This window comes from Rutilus rutilus (assembly GCF_951802725.1).
Source record: "Rutilus rutilus genome assembly, chromosome: 8".
NCBI lineage: Eukaryota > Metazoa > Chordata > Actinopteri > Cypriniformes > Leuciscidae > Rutilus > Rutilus rutilus.
In genome coordinates, this window is record NC_140222.1 from 25,803,315 (window position 1) to 25,818,973 (window position 15,659).

At 32.9% G+C, this 15,659-nt stretch overlaps 2 protein-coding genes across 3 annotated transcripts; both read left to right on the plus strand.

Annotated features, from left to right (window-relative positions):
* The first annotated feature begins 459 nt into the window (after positions 1-459).
* Positions 460-8,138, plus strand: ankrd29 (ankyrin repeat domain 29). 2 transcript variants are annotated; one of them, XM_084416502.1, is made up of 10 exons: positions 460-769; positions 1,452-1,562; positions 1,646-1,744; positions 2,839-2,937; positions 3,018-3,116; positions 3,383-3,481; positions 3,599-3,697; positions 4,672-4,767; positions 4,893-4,991; positions 6,962-8,138. In XM_084416502.1, exons 1-10 carry the CDS (start codon positions 758-760, stop codon positions 7,043-7,045), a joined length of 897 nt encoding a protein of 298 aa, XP_084272628.1. In that variant the 5' UTR covers positions 460-757; the 3' UTR covers positions 7,046-8,138. The 2 variants fall into 2 exon arrangements, with proteins under 2 accessions (XP_084272628.1, XP_084272627.1); XM_084416501.1 differs by having other exon boundaries at positions 631-769; positions 1,643-1,744.
* A 435-nt stretch (positions 8,139-8,573) lies between these two features.
* LOC311295239 (vacuolar protein sorting-associated protein 4B-like) lies at positions 8,574-15,463 on the plus strand. The gene is made up of 11 exons (XM_084416500.1): positions 8,574-8,738; positions 9,584-9,695; positions 10,960-11,110; positions 11,196-11,251; positions 11,334-11,453; positions 11,526-11,682; positions 13,796-13,944; positions 14,131-14,212; positions 14,295-14,514; positions 14,591-14,731; positions 14,809-15,463. The coding sequence occupies exons 1-11, from the start codon at positions 8,718-8,720 to the stop codon at positions 14,908-14,910; spliced, it is 1,311 nt and encodes a 436-aa protein (XP_084272626.1). The 5' UTR covers positions 8,574-8,717; the 3' UTR covers positions 14,911-15,463.
* The last annotated feature ends 196 nt before the right edge of the window (positions 15,464-15,659 follow it).

The following is a 15,659-nucleotide window of genomic DNA, read 5'->3' on the forward strand; positions in this document are numbered from 1 at the left end:
AATAAAATAACAAATCAAAATCCCCTCTGACATTGGCTAACTAGCTATATCTTTTAAAATGATCTAACATTAGGGGTCTCTATTTTATATATCTGAATATATATATAATAATTTCAAGTCGGATCATTCGAACAGTTTCAGCGATTCTTTTACGTCCTGAAGCAATTGCGTCATCATTAGCCTACGTCGTTAGACTTATGAAGGAACTTGCCGATAATAATGTCTTTTTTCACGGTTTTATTTGTAACATTTCTTGCAACACGTTATTTGGCTATTAAAGTAACTCCAGTCTCAGTTTCGCCTCACCAGTTTAATCCTCGGTTTACTTTATTATATCTGCTCAATTATCAGTTTTCGGCTCATTACGATTCGTACAATTTCACAAAAAATGATTCTCGGTTTAATGAGTCGGTTTTGTCAACTGATTCATATGAAAGATCCGACTCATAAGAACAATTCATTCAGGAATCGAACACATCTACCTTCTGTGTAGGCTATGCGTGTGTGTGTGTGTGTGTGTGAGAGAGAGAGAGAGAGAGTGTGAGGAGGGGGCATACAAGTGAATTCGCAGTTGATGCAAAAGCTGCTCGCTCATGTTCGTGCTGGCTCGGTTCCGTGTAACACTCACTGCGGTAAACAAGACCGTTAATCCCCGTTCATTCAGTTCTTCACTGGGGATGAATGAGCGCTGCGGACGGACATTGTAAAAGGGACACCGCGCAAACCAGCAAGATGAAGCACGAATGAGATTCCTAGGATGTCTTTCAAGGTAAACATGAATATTTACTTGGGTAAAACATTATTTATTTAATGAAAATATGTCTTAAGATGAATACTAATAAACGTGTCGCCGAATAACGAATTAAGAGTTTTTCTATCAGTCACGAGCGTCTTTATGGCCTTATGACGAGGGTTCGCCCACCCCGCCCTTCCAAAATTCACCATGGTAACCGTAGCTTACGCTAAAATATCGTATACTAATCATGGTACATTTGGTTGGAATCTACTTTCTTTGCTGTCATTTGGTTTAACAGGTTAATATTATACACTTCTGAATTAATATATTTTATTTCAGAGTAATTTATATTAATTAAATAGTACTGTCAAATCGATATATATATATACACATACGTGTGTGTATACACACACAATCTATTTGACTGCACTCATTTTTAAATAAATGTTTTATTTAAATTCATTTAGTGCTTTTATTCTTTTCTTTTATTTTATTTTTGATGATATTTTATTCAGCAACATTACTTTTCTAATGTTGACTAAGGGCACGAAATAGGATTTATGCTGATATTGATTCGACAGTCCTTCAGTAATATAATAATGAGTAAATAACCTGCATTTAACATCCACCTGAGGTATAATAGTGTGATCTCTCTCTGTATGAAGATTGTACGTGTTTGTTTGTGTCTGATTCTGCTTGTTTATGTGTCTGACAGAAGGAGACTCCTCTTGCCAACGCTGTGTTTTGGGCAGCGAGGAAAGGAAACTTGGCTTTGCTTCAGCTGTTGTTGAACAGCGGGCGAGTGGATGTAGACTGCAAAGATTGTGTATGAACTGTCTTGCCATCTTGCATGTTTCACAATGCAATCAGCATTGCCATAGAATAATGCTTTATGGTGTGTTTCAGCAGTACGGCACCTCTGCACTGATGGTGGCATCTTACAGCGGGCATTATGAGTGTGTTAGGGAACTCATCCTGCAAGGTGCAGATATTAATCTGCAAAGAGAGGTATGCATCTCCAGCATGCTTACATTGGTATTATAATGGACAATTGTATGTAACTGTTTTATTCCTCAATAATATTTCTAGGCTGTTTTTGTAATGATTCATGCAGTCTGTGACAGTCTTAATTTAAGTCTCGTATTAGTAGATATGAAGATAATCTTCACTTCTTAAGCTACAGGAAAATATCTGTCTAAACACAACTATAAGATTTTATTTTATTAATAATTGAATTGGATGCTTTTATTTTATTGTTATTTAATTTATTATTTTGTTATATTATTATGTTTTTAATTGAATTTTTTTTATTAATTTTTTTATTTGTTAATTTATTTTCATTTATTTTAATGTTATTTTAATCTAGTGTTATATATTGTTCGTTTGATTTTTATATTGTTGTATTTTTATTTACTTAGATTTTTATTATATTATTTTAATTTTTCATTTCATGTTATTTTATTTTATTTTAATCTAAAGTCATATTTATTTATTTTATTTATTATTTATGTAACTTAATTTTATTTTGCTTTGCTTTTATTTCGTTTTATTTAGCTTCAAATAAGCATTAAATAAAAATCTAAATAAAATTAATAAATATAATACATTTATTATGATAAACAAAATCTTATCAAATAAGAAATTAAAAACAAAACAAAATAAAAACAAAAAATAAAGGAATAAATAAAGAGATGAAAAGATTACATTAGATTAAAGTAACATTACAAAACATTTTATAAAATAATAAAATAAACATTAAATTAAAAAATAATAATTAAGCTAATGTAATATTTTTGTATTTGTTAAAGCTGTTTTAATCAAATTTTATTGATTTATTTATTGTTTGTTTTTTTGTTTTGTTTTGTTTTTTTAAATCCTCCCTAACATTTCTGTTGACATCTACCCAGCAATAAGCTGCAGTGAGTGTTATTTTTGTCAGACCTAAATATAGATATAGATATAGATAGAGTGACAGGTTGTTAATAGTGCAGTAATGTGTGGTAATATCACTCTTCCTCAAACGGGTGTGTAAGTGCTGCTGATAACATCTGAAGTGTGTTTGTGTACTGATGATGACGCAGATGATGTCACTGTTCCCCCAGACGGGTTCCACCGCCCTCTTCTTTGCTTCGCAACAGGGCCATAATGAAATTGTCAAGCTCCTGTTCGAATTTGGAGCGTCCACTGAGTTTCGGACAAAGGTGCGGTATGTTATTAATGGAAGAAAGCTGTGACTTAGAATAAATGTGATCATTCAGAACTGACGGTTTGTGATCTACAGGATGGCGGCACCGCACTCTCCGCAGCCTGTCAATACGGTCACTCCAAAGTGGTGGACACCCTTCTGAAGAACGGCGCCAATGTCCACGACCAGCTCAATGTTAGTCAACACGTCTCTCTCTCCCATGAGGCCGGCCGCGCTGTTGCTCTTTAAAAGCCGTAGCTGCTCATGTTTGTGCCAGTTCCTCTAGGGTTTCTGCTGATTCAGTGCTCTTAGGAATGGGATAGGACACAGTTGGATTGATTTTTACCTTATAGCCCAAACATATCTTTGGGAGATAATTTGGTAGAAATATTTGTTTTAGCAGTTGAATGTCTTTATCTGAAAAACTTTATAAATGAAATGAACCATCTTCTCTGTTTCAGGATGGTGCAACGGCCTTATTTTTGGCTTCCCAGGAGGGTCATGTGACTGTAATACGTCAGCTTATGTCAACTGGGGCTAAAGTCAATCAACCTCGAGAGGTCTGATTTATGATCATGGCTCACGCATTGTAATTTCTGTTTTTCATTAGTGGTGTTTGGTATGCTATTATGATTTTCATTTTGTTTTCTATGTTGATTGTGTTTTTTGGGCGGCAGGATGGCACAGCTCCGCTCTGGATGGCAGCCCAGATGGGACATGACGAGGTGGTAAAGGTTCTGCTGCTACGAGGTGCGGACCGTGATGCAGATAGAAAAGTATGTTGAAAACTTGGTTGAATTATTCTCTCTTTTTGCAAAATTCCAGTTTTCAGTAGCTCCATATCTCTACCCAAATATTTTGTTTTATTTTAATATTTGTTATATTTCTTTCATTTTTAGCTCAAGTAAATTTTATTTATTATTTCAATGTATTTTATTATTTTATAATTAATGTTGTTTTATTATTTAATAGAATTTATCACAATTTTATTTAATTATTTAATTTGTAATTGTTTTATATAATTAATTACTATTTTTATTAGTGCTGAGCATCCAAAATAAAAGTTTGTGTTTACATAATATATGTGTGTGTGCTGAGTATAATTATTTTGTATATATTAATACACACACATGCATGTATATATTTAAGATTTTTTTTATTTATATATAAAAATTTTATATATAATATAAATTATGTATAAATATATATACACAGTATATACACGCAAATATTTGTTAAATATATATACATGCATATGTGTGTATTTATATATACAAAATAATTATACTCAGCACACACACGTATATTATGTAAACACAAACTTTTATTTTGGATGCGATTAATCGCGATTAATCGTTGCCCAGCACTAATTTTTATTCAATTTACTGTTTTATTATCTTTATTATTGTTTTGTTGTTTAGACTTTAGAGTAATGTTTTGTCAATATTTTTTATGATTTAAATAATTCTTTTTTTTATTTATTTTTATTACTGCTTAATTATTTGTATTTAATTCAATATTTATTATAATTTTATTGTATTTTACTGTTATTTTTATTTAAATAATTATTATTTGATTAAACTTGTTTTCTACAACATTTTCTTCATATCTCTACCCAAGCTTGAATCAAACAGTTCAGCCAGGTGGAAAAGAAGCTTATTAAAAATGCATGAAATGTTTGACAAATGCCTCATTTATTCTATTATGCTGAGTCTCTCATGGCTGTAATGGCTTGTGTTTCTGACTGAAGGATGGTTCCACGGCTCTGTTCAAGGCTGCACATAAAGGATACTGTAACGTCATTGAGGAACTGCTCAAGTTCTCCCCCTCACTTGGCCTTCTGAAGGTACGAAAGACATCATCTGACATCAGTAAAAAGTGATTCAATTTTGTGACCGCATGTGTTTCCTTCCTCCTCCATTTGGTCTTTACCCTGCATTTAAACTGTGTGTGTTTTGTGGTGTAATCTAGAACGGTTCTACAGCTCTTCATGCCGCCGTCATGGGCGGGAATCCCAAAACAGTTGCACTGTTGCTGAAGGCAAATGCCGATCCAGCTTTACCCAACAAGGTCAGTTTCAGACGCGTGGATATACATATTTTAATTAATAAATAATTATGCCAGTTGTCCAAGCAAATGAATACTCCAAGTTATATATGGGGTTGTTTTGAACAATTTAAATAAAGCCTGGGTAGAGATAATGAGAAAATATTGTGAATAATAAAATAAAATAATATGTTTTATATATACAGTATATATATATACACACACTTTTTTTTTTTAAATAGATGTATTATTTTATATATATTTATATTTTGTTATTGATTTTATTATCCACAATATTTTCTCCATATCTCTACACAGGCCAGTGTTATTTTAGTTTTTATTTTAGCTTTATTATAGTTTTATTAATGTTTTGAATTAGCTTTTATTTTTATATTTTTAATTTTCATGTTGTTAGTTTAATTTTTCATTTCGTTATGTGTTTTTGTCATTTTATGTTTTATTTTTTTAAATATTGCTATTTATTTTTCATTTATTTTTATTTTAGTGCTTCAGCTTATTCCAGTTTATTTCAATTTATTGTTTAATATATCGATATATTTTTATAAATAAATAATTGTGTGAATTGTCCGTGCAAATTAATAATTAATTATGCAATTATTTTACCAACTATTTGACATTTACATGATTCTTGTAGATAAAACAGGTGCTTTGTCTCAAATTAATACTTTAACCCTCAGTTTCACAGTCAAGGCTTAAGATAGTCTCAGACTAAAATGCATGTTTGAGCTGTTTTAGCTGAAAGTAACTTGCACTGAGATATCTTAAAATATGTCAGTGTCATTGTTTTATCTCAAGATGCACACCAGTAATGATTTTTTTCTAAGGTACGTTTATAAAAGATACTTAAATGCCCTAATTGAACTAATCCTGGCTTAATCTAAGCCCTGTCTGTGAAACCCGGGGCCTATACCATGAAGCCGGTTTAGGTGGCTAGCCAGCTATGTTTCAGTTTAGTTTGCACCAACCCTGGGTTTTAGGCACCATGAAAGTGGTTTGGCTTTTAGCAGTGTTCATCGCCATAGTAACTTACGCTCCACGGCTAACCTGGTACGAGGCAGGTTATGTTCCAAGAGGTTGCAAACCAAATTTGGACCAATCAGCTGTGAGCAAAGGATAAAGTCACTCTGTTTCTACTCCAAATTAAAGGTCACTACATAGCAAATGATTTACTAATGCTTATTTAGAATAATAATTTTGTATGATTTAGATATTAGTATACCCTTAATCAATCACACATGTACAATTTTAGTTAATCAATTATTTTTACGCACAGTTTAAATGAAGAAATATATGAAGGTAATATAAATACACTTTAGAATCAGTAGATAAAGCTATAAAATTACTACATGTGAGCTTAAATGTTCAATTCTCTCTATACCTTTATCAATTGTATAAATTAACTTCACAACTTTTACTTACACTGATATAGCAAGACTTTTTCTTTATTAGACAGCTATTTTCTTCTTGCTGTGTAAATTTGTTTAAATTCTTAATTTTTTCACTCTCGTAATATTCTGCAGAAGAGAGAAGCTTCTCTCGTGAGAAATGAATCACGGTTTCACTCTTTCTCAGCATGTGATTGGCTGTTCGCTACTGATGTCACACCTAAACTCAGGATCAAAGCCTGAGTTGACAGAGAAAGTTGATGATCAGCATCATGGTACCAACAAAGCCTGGTTGGATTGGTTTGGTTTTGTCAACTCGAAACTAATCCTGTAACCCTGAGTTTGTTCAACTACCATCATGGTACAGGCCCCGGGCCAGATATCTCTGGTATTGTTATATTGATGAACACTGCCATCTACTGGTCAGTGTGATATAGTTTAAGTAGGCCTATTATGAATGTACTGCAGGCAGTAGCTAAAAATAAATCAAATTCAATTCATAGTAGATAATGAAAATAGAGGTTTTATCTTACGTGCTTTAATGGCACTATTGTACCACGTTCTGATGGAATCACATTATCTCTACAGAACAATGAACTGCCGGAGGATCTTACGAAGAACGAACGCATCCTAAGAATCCTGCGACTGCCGATGCTGAATGGAGGGAGTTGATGACTGCTGTGTTTGTTTTTATGCCCATGAAAAATGAATGCACTATTTCTCCATCCCAGGAGACTGCCTGCAACATCTTTCCAGTCTCGTTCAGTGGATGCTTGAAGCTTCAGATCGACAACACAAATGCACTGAAAAGCAGAATTGCTTATTCTTCATCCTTGAAATGTTATGACATACTGTATTAATGTCACTGGCTTTTTGTTTTCAGTCTAAAGCATTTATTAAAGGTGCTGTGTAATATTTTTTGACTGTACAAAAGCTTAAAAACACCAAATGTTTGCAGATATTTAGGAAACACGCTAAGTTCAAATAGTTGTTTCTTTGAAAAACATAGCTACAGCCAATTATTCTACTTTGAAATGTGAGTTCCGTGTCGGAATGTCCGGTTTTGTTTTGGCCTGTGTGACTCCGCCCACTGCCAATTTATCCAAAAGTATTTCGACACCCTGTGTTTGCCATTCGGCGGAAAACACCGCGATGGAAGCCAGCAAACAAACCAGGTCAGAGATCGAAAATTCTACTCGACCTAAAAAGCCTCGGCAATAAAAACATTGCAGACGTATACATTAGCTGATCAAGTTATACTGCAGTCTGCAAGGCTTTCTATTGTGAATTGCGCTCGTCTCTGTTGTGTGTCCTCAAATCTGGCAACCCGCCTGAGCGTCGAGTCTGAGGAGGAGATGGCGGGAAAAAACTCCAATATTTCAACCGCTAGATGTCAATATTGAGTAATATACCTTTAAATTTACAGATTTTATGAGAAGCAGCAGTTTATGCTAATTAAAAAATATATTTTAGTAATGTTAGAATGTCTTTTAGCCTGCAAATGTTGCCTATTTTAATTATTAGCATGTTTTCATGAATCAGTGGACAAAAAGTCACAACCAAATAAAAAGCTCATTCTTTAGATAAAAAATATTTTTTGATGAGTAGCTTTACTTGCTGAAATGCATTTTGGACTTTATTTGATTTATTATTCAGAAAATCTTGGTGCTTAAATGTTCGTTTTCTTAACATTTTATTTGCCATTTTGTCTGTGAGAAGCGTGTTAAACTGTATGTTTCTCAAATCAATAAATGTAAAAGAAAAAGTTGCTTTTTAATGTCTTTTATGATTATTAAAAAAAGATTTATTTGATTGCATACACAAACTTTAAAAAAAAAAAAAAAATTACTGGCACCATATTTAATTTATTTATTTTTGTGTGAATTAATTGTTGGGTTTTTGACAAGTAGTTTTTCTTGCTATATATTTATTTTCTGTTGAAATGCATTTTGGACTTATATTTTCTTTAAAAATGTCAACCTTGGTGCTTAAATATGTGCTCCCCTGAATATGAGAAGTGTGGTTGAAATGTGTTTCGTCAAAACAATAAATGTAAAAGAAAATGCTGCTTTTTGACGTATTTTATGAGGGAGTGAACTAAATTAAATAGGCATAATAGTTTTTATACAGATTTTTGGTACGTCGCAGTGGAGGCGTGTCTGATTGGCGGGAAAGGTGTGGCTCGACGCCTGTCACCCGTGACGTCACGGTAAACACTCAATGCGGAAGTGCGCGAGGACGCACAGATTTACCAACACACCGCGATTCTGCGTTACAGTCATTTAAAAATGTTTAAACTTGAGCCGTAACAAATCATAATTTCGCCTTCAAATCACCGTCAACAATGACGAATGCCAATTTACAGGTAAGAGACTTTACAAGCGGTATGACAGTCATAATAATTGGCCTTTTCATGTACTGTCCATGCTATAATGTGTATTTTTTTAGCATTTGTAACGTTAGTCTTTTTTGTTTTGCTCTAGTTGAATGTATGACACAATAAAGTCTAAAATATTAATGATATTGTTCAGTTTTAGCATATATATTGGTTTGGCAGGTAAATATGCATTTTGTTCTTGTTACTTAGCAGGATTGTTTACGTTTTCGATACATACATACATACATTCATAAATGTAAGAAGGTGCTTATTAACTTATTTGCTACATTTGGTAAAGGTTTTTTTTAACTAGTGTCTGTTGTGTATTCCTCAGCCTGTCCTTAAACTGGTCTAACCAGTTATCCGTACATTACACACCACACTATAACATAACACGGACAGTCCAACAGATTTCAGTCCCGAGATTTTAAACATTCATTAACTACAGGCATTTTTAGGTTTCACTTTTATTTTATGTTATTTTTTTACTCCTGTCTCAGACTTTACTTTTAACTATATTATTAATTTGAATAAGAAACATCAAGAGAAATATTGAGCAGAATAATTGTATTTCATTTCCAATCAAGCTGTCATTTTATTAATCAAATTATGCAAAAAGTGTGAAAAAAAGATTTAATTGTGTGCATTTATAAAAAATAAAATGAAATTAGAATGAGTCGCTAATGTTAAAAATGACATTTCCACTACTAAATGATGTTAAATACAATACATAAATGACCTGGCCAAAAGTGCCTGTAGTTGATGAAATGTCCGTCTGTAACACGTTATGAGGCCGATGACAGGTCTCACCCATCTTTACTTCTGTGCAATAGAAAGCCATTGATTTGGCCAGCAGAGCCTCGGAGGAGGACAAGGCGAAAAACTATCAGGAAGCTCTGCGCCTCTATCAACATTCAATCCAGTATTTTCTTCATGTGGTGAAGTGTACGCTCTTTTCAAGCAATTTTAATATATTTATATTCTATGTTTATTTATATTTACTTAAACATTTTATATTTATTGGAAATTTCTAAATTAATAGTATAATAAAATTGTATTATTAGATATTAATAAAAATATTGTTTTATAATATTAATGTTTAAATGATCATTATAAATGTATTTCATGAACCAATATGTAGTCTTATATGTATATAGCTATATATATTTTATAAATATTTTATATACATTTAAATATATATATATATATATATATATATATATATATATGTGTGTGTGTGTGTGAGAGAGTGTGTTTGTATTAATATATACAGTATATATATATATGTATATATGTGTGTGTGTGTGTGTGTGTGTGTGTGTGTGTGTGTGTGTGTGTGTGTGTGTGTGTGTGTGTGTAAAATATATAGCTATATACATATAAAACTACATATTGGCTCATGAAATACATTTATAATTATCATTTAAACATTAATACTATTAAAACAACAATATTTAATTAATATTTATATATGATATCTATTAATATAGTAATTAATATAATATACTATTAATTTAAAGTGTATTTACATGTTTATTTTATAAAAATATTTTTTGTGTCCCTCCATTGTTTTTATTATTCACATCTAAAATATTATGTTTGTTTAATTGTACTTTTATATATAAAATGTAATATCTTACATTTATGAAATTTATTTAATCCAAAAACATATAGAGCGAAAAATACATGAACCAATGAAGGCACATGTTTTTTTTATGTTTTATTGTGCAGATGATTATAATTGATTTTATAATATTATTTAAATATTAAATAATATTGAAACAATTATTATAAATATATTTCATAAGCCAGTATGTTGTCTTATAATAAATGTATATTTTGTTGTATATTTAATATAATTTTTTATTAATTTAATTTTAATTTTAAATATTGTGTATTTTTATATATTGTCATTTGATCCCTCATTAAATGTACATTAAATTCATTCATGAACTAATTGTTTTATTTATTTTTGATGTTTTTAGTTTTATACAGTAATAACATTTAGTTTTATACAGTTTTCAGTAATATACATGTATATTATTTTATATATTTAAATTTGATTTGTTTATTTTTCACTGTATTTTATTTTTATATATTGTCATTCAATATATATAAAACAATTAGATCCCTCATTAAATGCGATTTAGTGAGCAAAGTGACGAGCTACTGATGGCGTGTTTTCTTATGTTGATGTTTTATGGTGCAGATGACGCTCAAGGGGAAAAGGCCAAGCAGAGCATCAGAGCAAAGTGTGCCGAGTACCTGGACCGAGCGGAGCAGCTCAAGCAGTACCTGAAGAAGAAAGAGAGCGCGCCGCCCTCCAAACCTGTCAAAGTTCCCCAGTCTGATGATAAAGGGTGAGACGCTCCACTTCCTACTGAATCGGCTAATGAACTTCCTGTTAAACAGAGAAAACTAAAATGTAACATTCTGCTTTTACAGGACCGACAGTGATGATGGCAATGCAGAGAAAAAGAAGTTCAAAAATCAACTCCAGGGTACAACATGTTGTGCTCTACAGACTTTTTAAAGTCATAATGGGATCTACAAACAAAAACCTTGGATTTTCATACTTTTCAGGTGCTATTATCATGGAGAAGCCCGACATTAAGTGGGATGATGTTGCTGGTTTGGAAGGAGCCAAGGAGGCCCTTAAAGAAGCGGTCATCCTGCCAATCAAATTCCCTCATCTTTTCACTGGTATGACGGGTTACATACTGAATGAAATATGCATGGAAGTGTCTGAAGTGTTCTAAACATCATTATCCTCAGGGAAAAGGACTCCATGGAGAGGGATTCTGCTCTTTGGCCCTCCGGGAACAGGGAAGTCCTACCTGGCCAAAGCTGTGGCTACCGAGGCCAACAACTCCACGTTCTTCTCCATCTCATCATCAGACCTGGTGTCCAAGTGGCTGGGAGAGAGCGAGAAGTAAGTGATCCTCAGATGTTGAGTGCAAATGATTTTAACATCTGGCATAATTCATTAGGTTAGTAGGACTTGTAATATATAAATACAATTTAAATTAATATTATATTGATATTCAAATAAACAGAGATGGGGGACTCGAGTCACATGACTTGACTCGAGTCAGACTCGAGTCGCAAATTTAAGGACTTGAGACTTGCTTGACTAAATTAAGAAAATGACTCGACTTGACTTTGACTTGAGATCCAATGACTCGAGACTTGACTTGACTTGAACTGTATGACTCGAGAATGACTTGATATACATTTTTATATAAATCATCGCAACATCAATTGATGAACAAAATGAAAGCAACGGAACCATTGACGCCGGTCATCAGATTCTGCGCGATTGCGTGACGCTGCACAAGCCCTGAAAAAAACTCATCGCGGTGAGCGCGCGCTTAATACAAAAACATCTCAAGGCCAGCATCGTTTCTTTTTGGATATAAAGACTAAAATTGACAATATTCATACAAGAAGATTTGCTGTACGCATAATAACTGGCAAGGGATATCGGACGACCATCACAACCTCGAACAGTCGACCTTCATTCACCACGTCTAAAAGTAAGCTATATGGCTTGTTTAACCTGTTTGTTAATTTGACTTTCTTTAAAGCTAAATATTTAAATCTAGAGAGAATATTGGTCAAAACAGCATGCCTCTTAATGTTGTCAATATTCAAATGATAATTAATGATGGCATATGTTTTGTATAATATTTGCCACATTTCTTTCCAATCATGCTTTAAAGCCAAATATGTCGTTCTTTCCAATGACAAAAAGCAACATAAAAAATGTTAATGTTTTGTCATGTTTTATGTTTCTCTTAAAGCAGGGTTAGATGTTATCAGGGGGTTGGGGGCAAAATGCCAGCAGAATTAATATGCACCCAAAATTCAAAATGTGGTGGAAAAATTGCCATAGTATGAGTTATTTTTATAATTAGCCTAGGCGGATTTAACTTAATATATATAACTTATATAAAGGGGATGCCAGTTTGAAGAATACCATTTGGTGGCATACTTTTTGTGAAATGGTTTAATCCCTTTTAATGGTCTTCTGCAATGTTTGAGGCATATTTATTTTTTCATGATTGAATGTTGGCCTAATTTCAGTTACATTTACATTTCCATTTTAGGTTTAGTTTATTTTTTTTATTGTAGTAACCACTCAGCTGTATGTGGAAATGCATAAAAAAAAAATAAAAAAAACGTATTTAATATATAAATTCAGTGAAATCATCAAACGTTTGTATGACTTGCCAGTGACTTGTGACCCAAGCTACGACTTGACTTGACTTGCTTGACATAAAGCAGTGACTTGACTTGACTTGCTTTTCTCAAAATTGACTTGGACTTGCTTGAGACTTGAAGGTTAAAGACTTGAGACTTGCTTGTGACTTGCACATGTGTGACTTACTCCCACCTCTGCAAATAAATAATTAAATGTTATTCATTTATTTGTGAAAATATTGATCATTTATTTTTAAATAGTATTATTAAAATATTAACTATAATATTTAAGTTATTATTATACATGGATTTCTTGAGCCAATTGCAGATGTATATTATTTAAATATTTCTATATTTAGTGGATTTAATCATTTCATTTTCTTGCATTTCACAATGTTTTATGTAAACCACAATAAAGATCAACATGAAATCTATTTTATATATATATATATATATGTGTGTGTGTGTGTGTGTGTGTGTAATATATATATATATATATATATATATATATATATATATATATATATATTTAAGATTTTAAAATTAAAAGATTTTTATTGTGACTATAATTTATATTTATTAAAAATGATTTTATTTTACATTGTACTTATAAATAAAAATAAATAATTATAATTTTTTACATTACATAATTTACTTAATATATGATATACTTATATATAAATATAATATATTAATATTGTGTATTCATAATAATAATTTTTTTTAATGTCCTATTATCTCAATATGGTCTCAGTACGTCTCGTTGTGCCTAGATGTCCCGGTGTTTTGATCATATTGATTCCTTCTGCCTTCATTATTAGTAATACTGTTATTGTCTTTAGGTTAGTGAAGAATCTGTTCAGTTTGGCTCGGGAGAACAAGCCTTCAATCATATTCATTGACGAGATCGATTCCTTGTGCGGCTCGAGAAACGAGAACGAGAGCGAAGCGGCCCGCAGGATCAAGACAGAGTTTCTGGTCCAGATGCAAGGTAAACACAAAGCTAGCATTAGCTTTGTCGCAAGCATGTCTCATTTGGCAGGGTTATTATTGTTTTGAAAATGTGACATGTATTTTTGTTTAAAAAAATTGTATTGCTGTTTTTTCTCTTCAATATATATATATTTTTTTATTTATTATATTATTGATTATTACCTTAATTTTCCCATTCTCACAGGTGTAGGAAACGACAACGAAGGAATTCTGGTCCTTGGTGCGACCAACATCCCCTGGACTCTGGATTCTGCGATCAGGAGAAGGTGCGTTATAGAAATCCATACACATTTTGATGGTTTTAAATTTCTTTATTGGCACTTAATGTTTATTATTATATTATGACAGATTTGAAAAGCGCATCTACATCCCTCTCCCTGAGCAGCCCGCTCGCTCCTCCATGTTCAAGCTGCACCTCGGCTCCACCCCCAATAGCCTCAACGAAGCTGATTTCATCACTCTGGGGAAGAAGTCCGACGGCTACTCGGGTGCCGACATCAGCATCGTCGTTCGGGACGCCCTCATGCAGCCCATTCGCAAAGTCCAGTCCTCGACTCACTTCAAAAAGGTACGAAATGACAATTGCGCGACTAGTATAGCGGTCGAACCGATCCAATTCCATCCCTTCATGTCTGTTTTAACAGGTCAGAGGAAAGGCATGGAACAACCCGGATGATGTCGTGGATGACCTCTTGACGCCCTGCTCTCCGAACGACCCAAACGCAGTCAAGATGACCTGGGTGGACGTGGCGAGCGATAAACTCCTGGAGCCGATAGTTAGCTTGGTAAAGCTCAAGTTAAGTAAAAGAAATTATGTGTAAAAATCCCAGAGCTTGTTTTGATCTTGTGGTCTGTGTCTCAGGAGGACATGTCCAGGTCACTCGAGAAGACCAAGCCCACTGTGAACGACGAGGATCTGGTAAAGCTGAAGAAGTTCACCGAGGACTTCGGCCAGGAGGGCTGAAATTTTGCATTCTTGTGGCATTTATGTATATTTTTCCACATTATGTTTACAAAGCTCTTTCTGCATCTTTTATTTTTCAAACTCTTCATTTTGACATTTTCTGGGGGTGAAACTTTTTTGCGAGCTAAGCTGGCTTTATATTGTCCTGAACACATCCGATCAGTGGTTGTGAATTTGGGGATGATTAAGCATCAGCAGCCATCAAAACTACTAAAGATCTTCTTAACTTAAGAGGTTTGTTACAAATGGACCCTGATGTTTATACCAAGACTTTTGAGAGACTAAAACAAAATTTTGGCAACTTGTCACTTTTGTACCTCATTGCTAAATAAGACCTTTGCTCAAAAAAAAAAACACATAAAAGCAGTTAACAGTAAATTAGTAAACTTTGAACCAGAATCAAAGACAACCACAGATCTGTGAAAAAGTGTTTACAAGTATGTGAATACATGTTTTGGGTAATCAGACTTGTTTAGATGTCTCCTTTGAAGTTTATTTTTCTACTCTGTATTTCTACTTTCATCTGTAAATAAAATGTATAAATTACCTCTGATCGCGTGTTTTTCATGTCTTGTTCAGTTTTTACTTTGATCTAATGATTACATACAGCACTTGAAAGAAAAATACCAACACTAAACGCCAGGGAGCGCTATAACACAGTGACGCAGCACAATCCAGTAACGTCATTTGCGTGATCACGTCATTCTTTTAAAGTCACCCTACCATGTGCACTTGGTGTGTTGTTTTGT

Bases quoted from the DNA above. Each gene is read 5' to 3' on its own strand.
- ankrd29 (XM_084416501.1), top strand. The intron at 3,482-3,598 runs GTCTGATTTATG...TTTGGGCGGCAG, and splicing joins AAGTCAATCAACCTCGAGAG to GATGGCACAGCTCCGCTCTG. The intron at 4,992-6,961 runs GTCAGTTTCAGA...TTATCTCTACAG, and splicing joins ATCCAGCTTTACCCAACAAG to AACAATGAACTGCCGGAGGA.
- LOC311295239 (XM_084416500.1), top strand. From the start codon at position 8,718: ATGACGAATGCCAATTTACAG. The intron at 11,454-11,525 runs GTATGACGGGTT...CATTATCCTCAG, and splicing joins ATTCCCTCATCTTTTCACTG to GGAAAAGGACTCCATGGAGA. The intron at 14,732-14,808 runs GTAAAGCTCAAG...TCTGTGTCTCAG, and splicing joins TGGAGCCGATAGTTAGCTTG to GAGGACATGTCCAGGTCACT.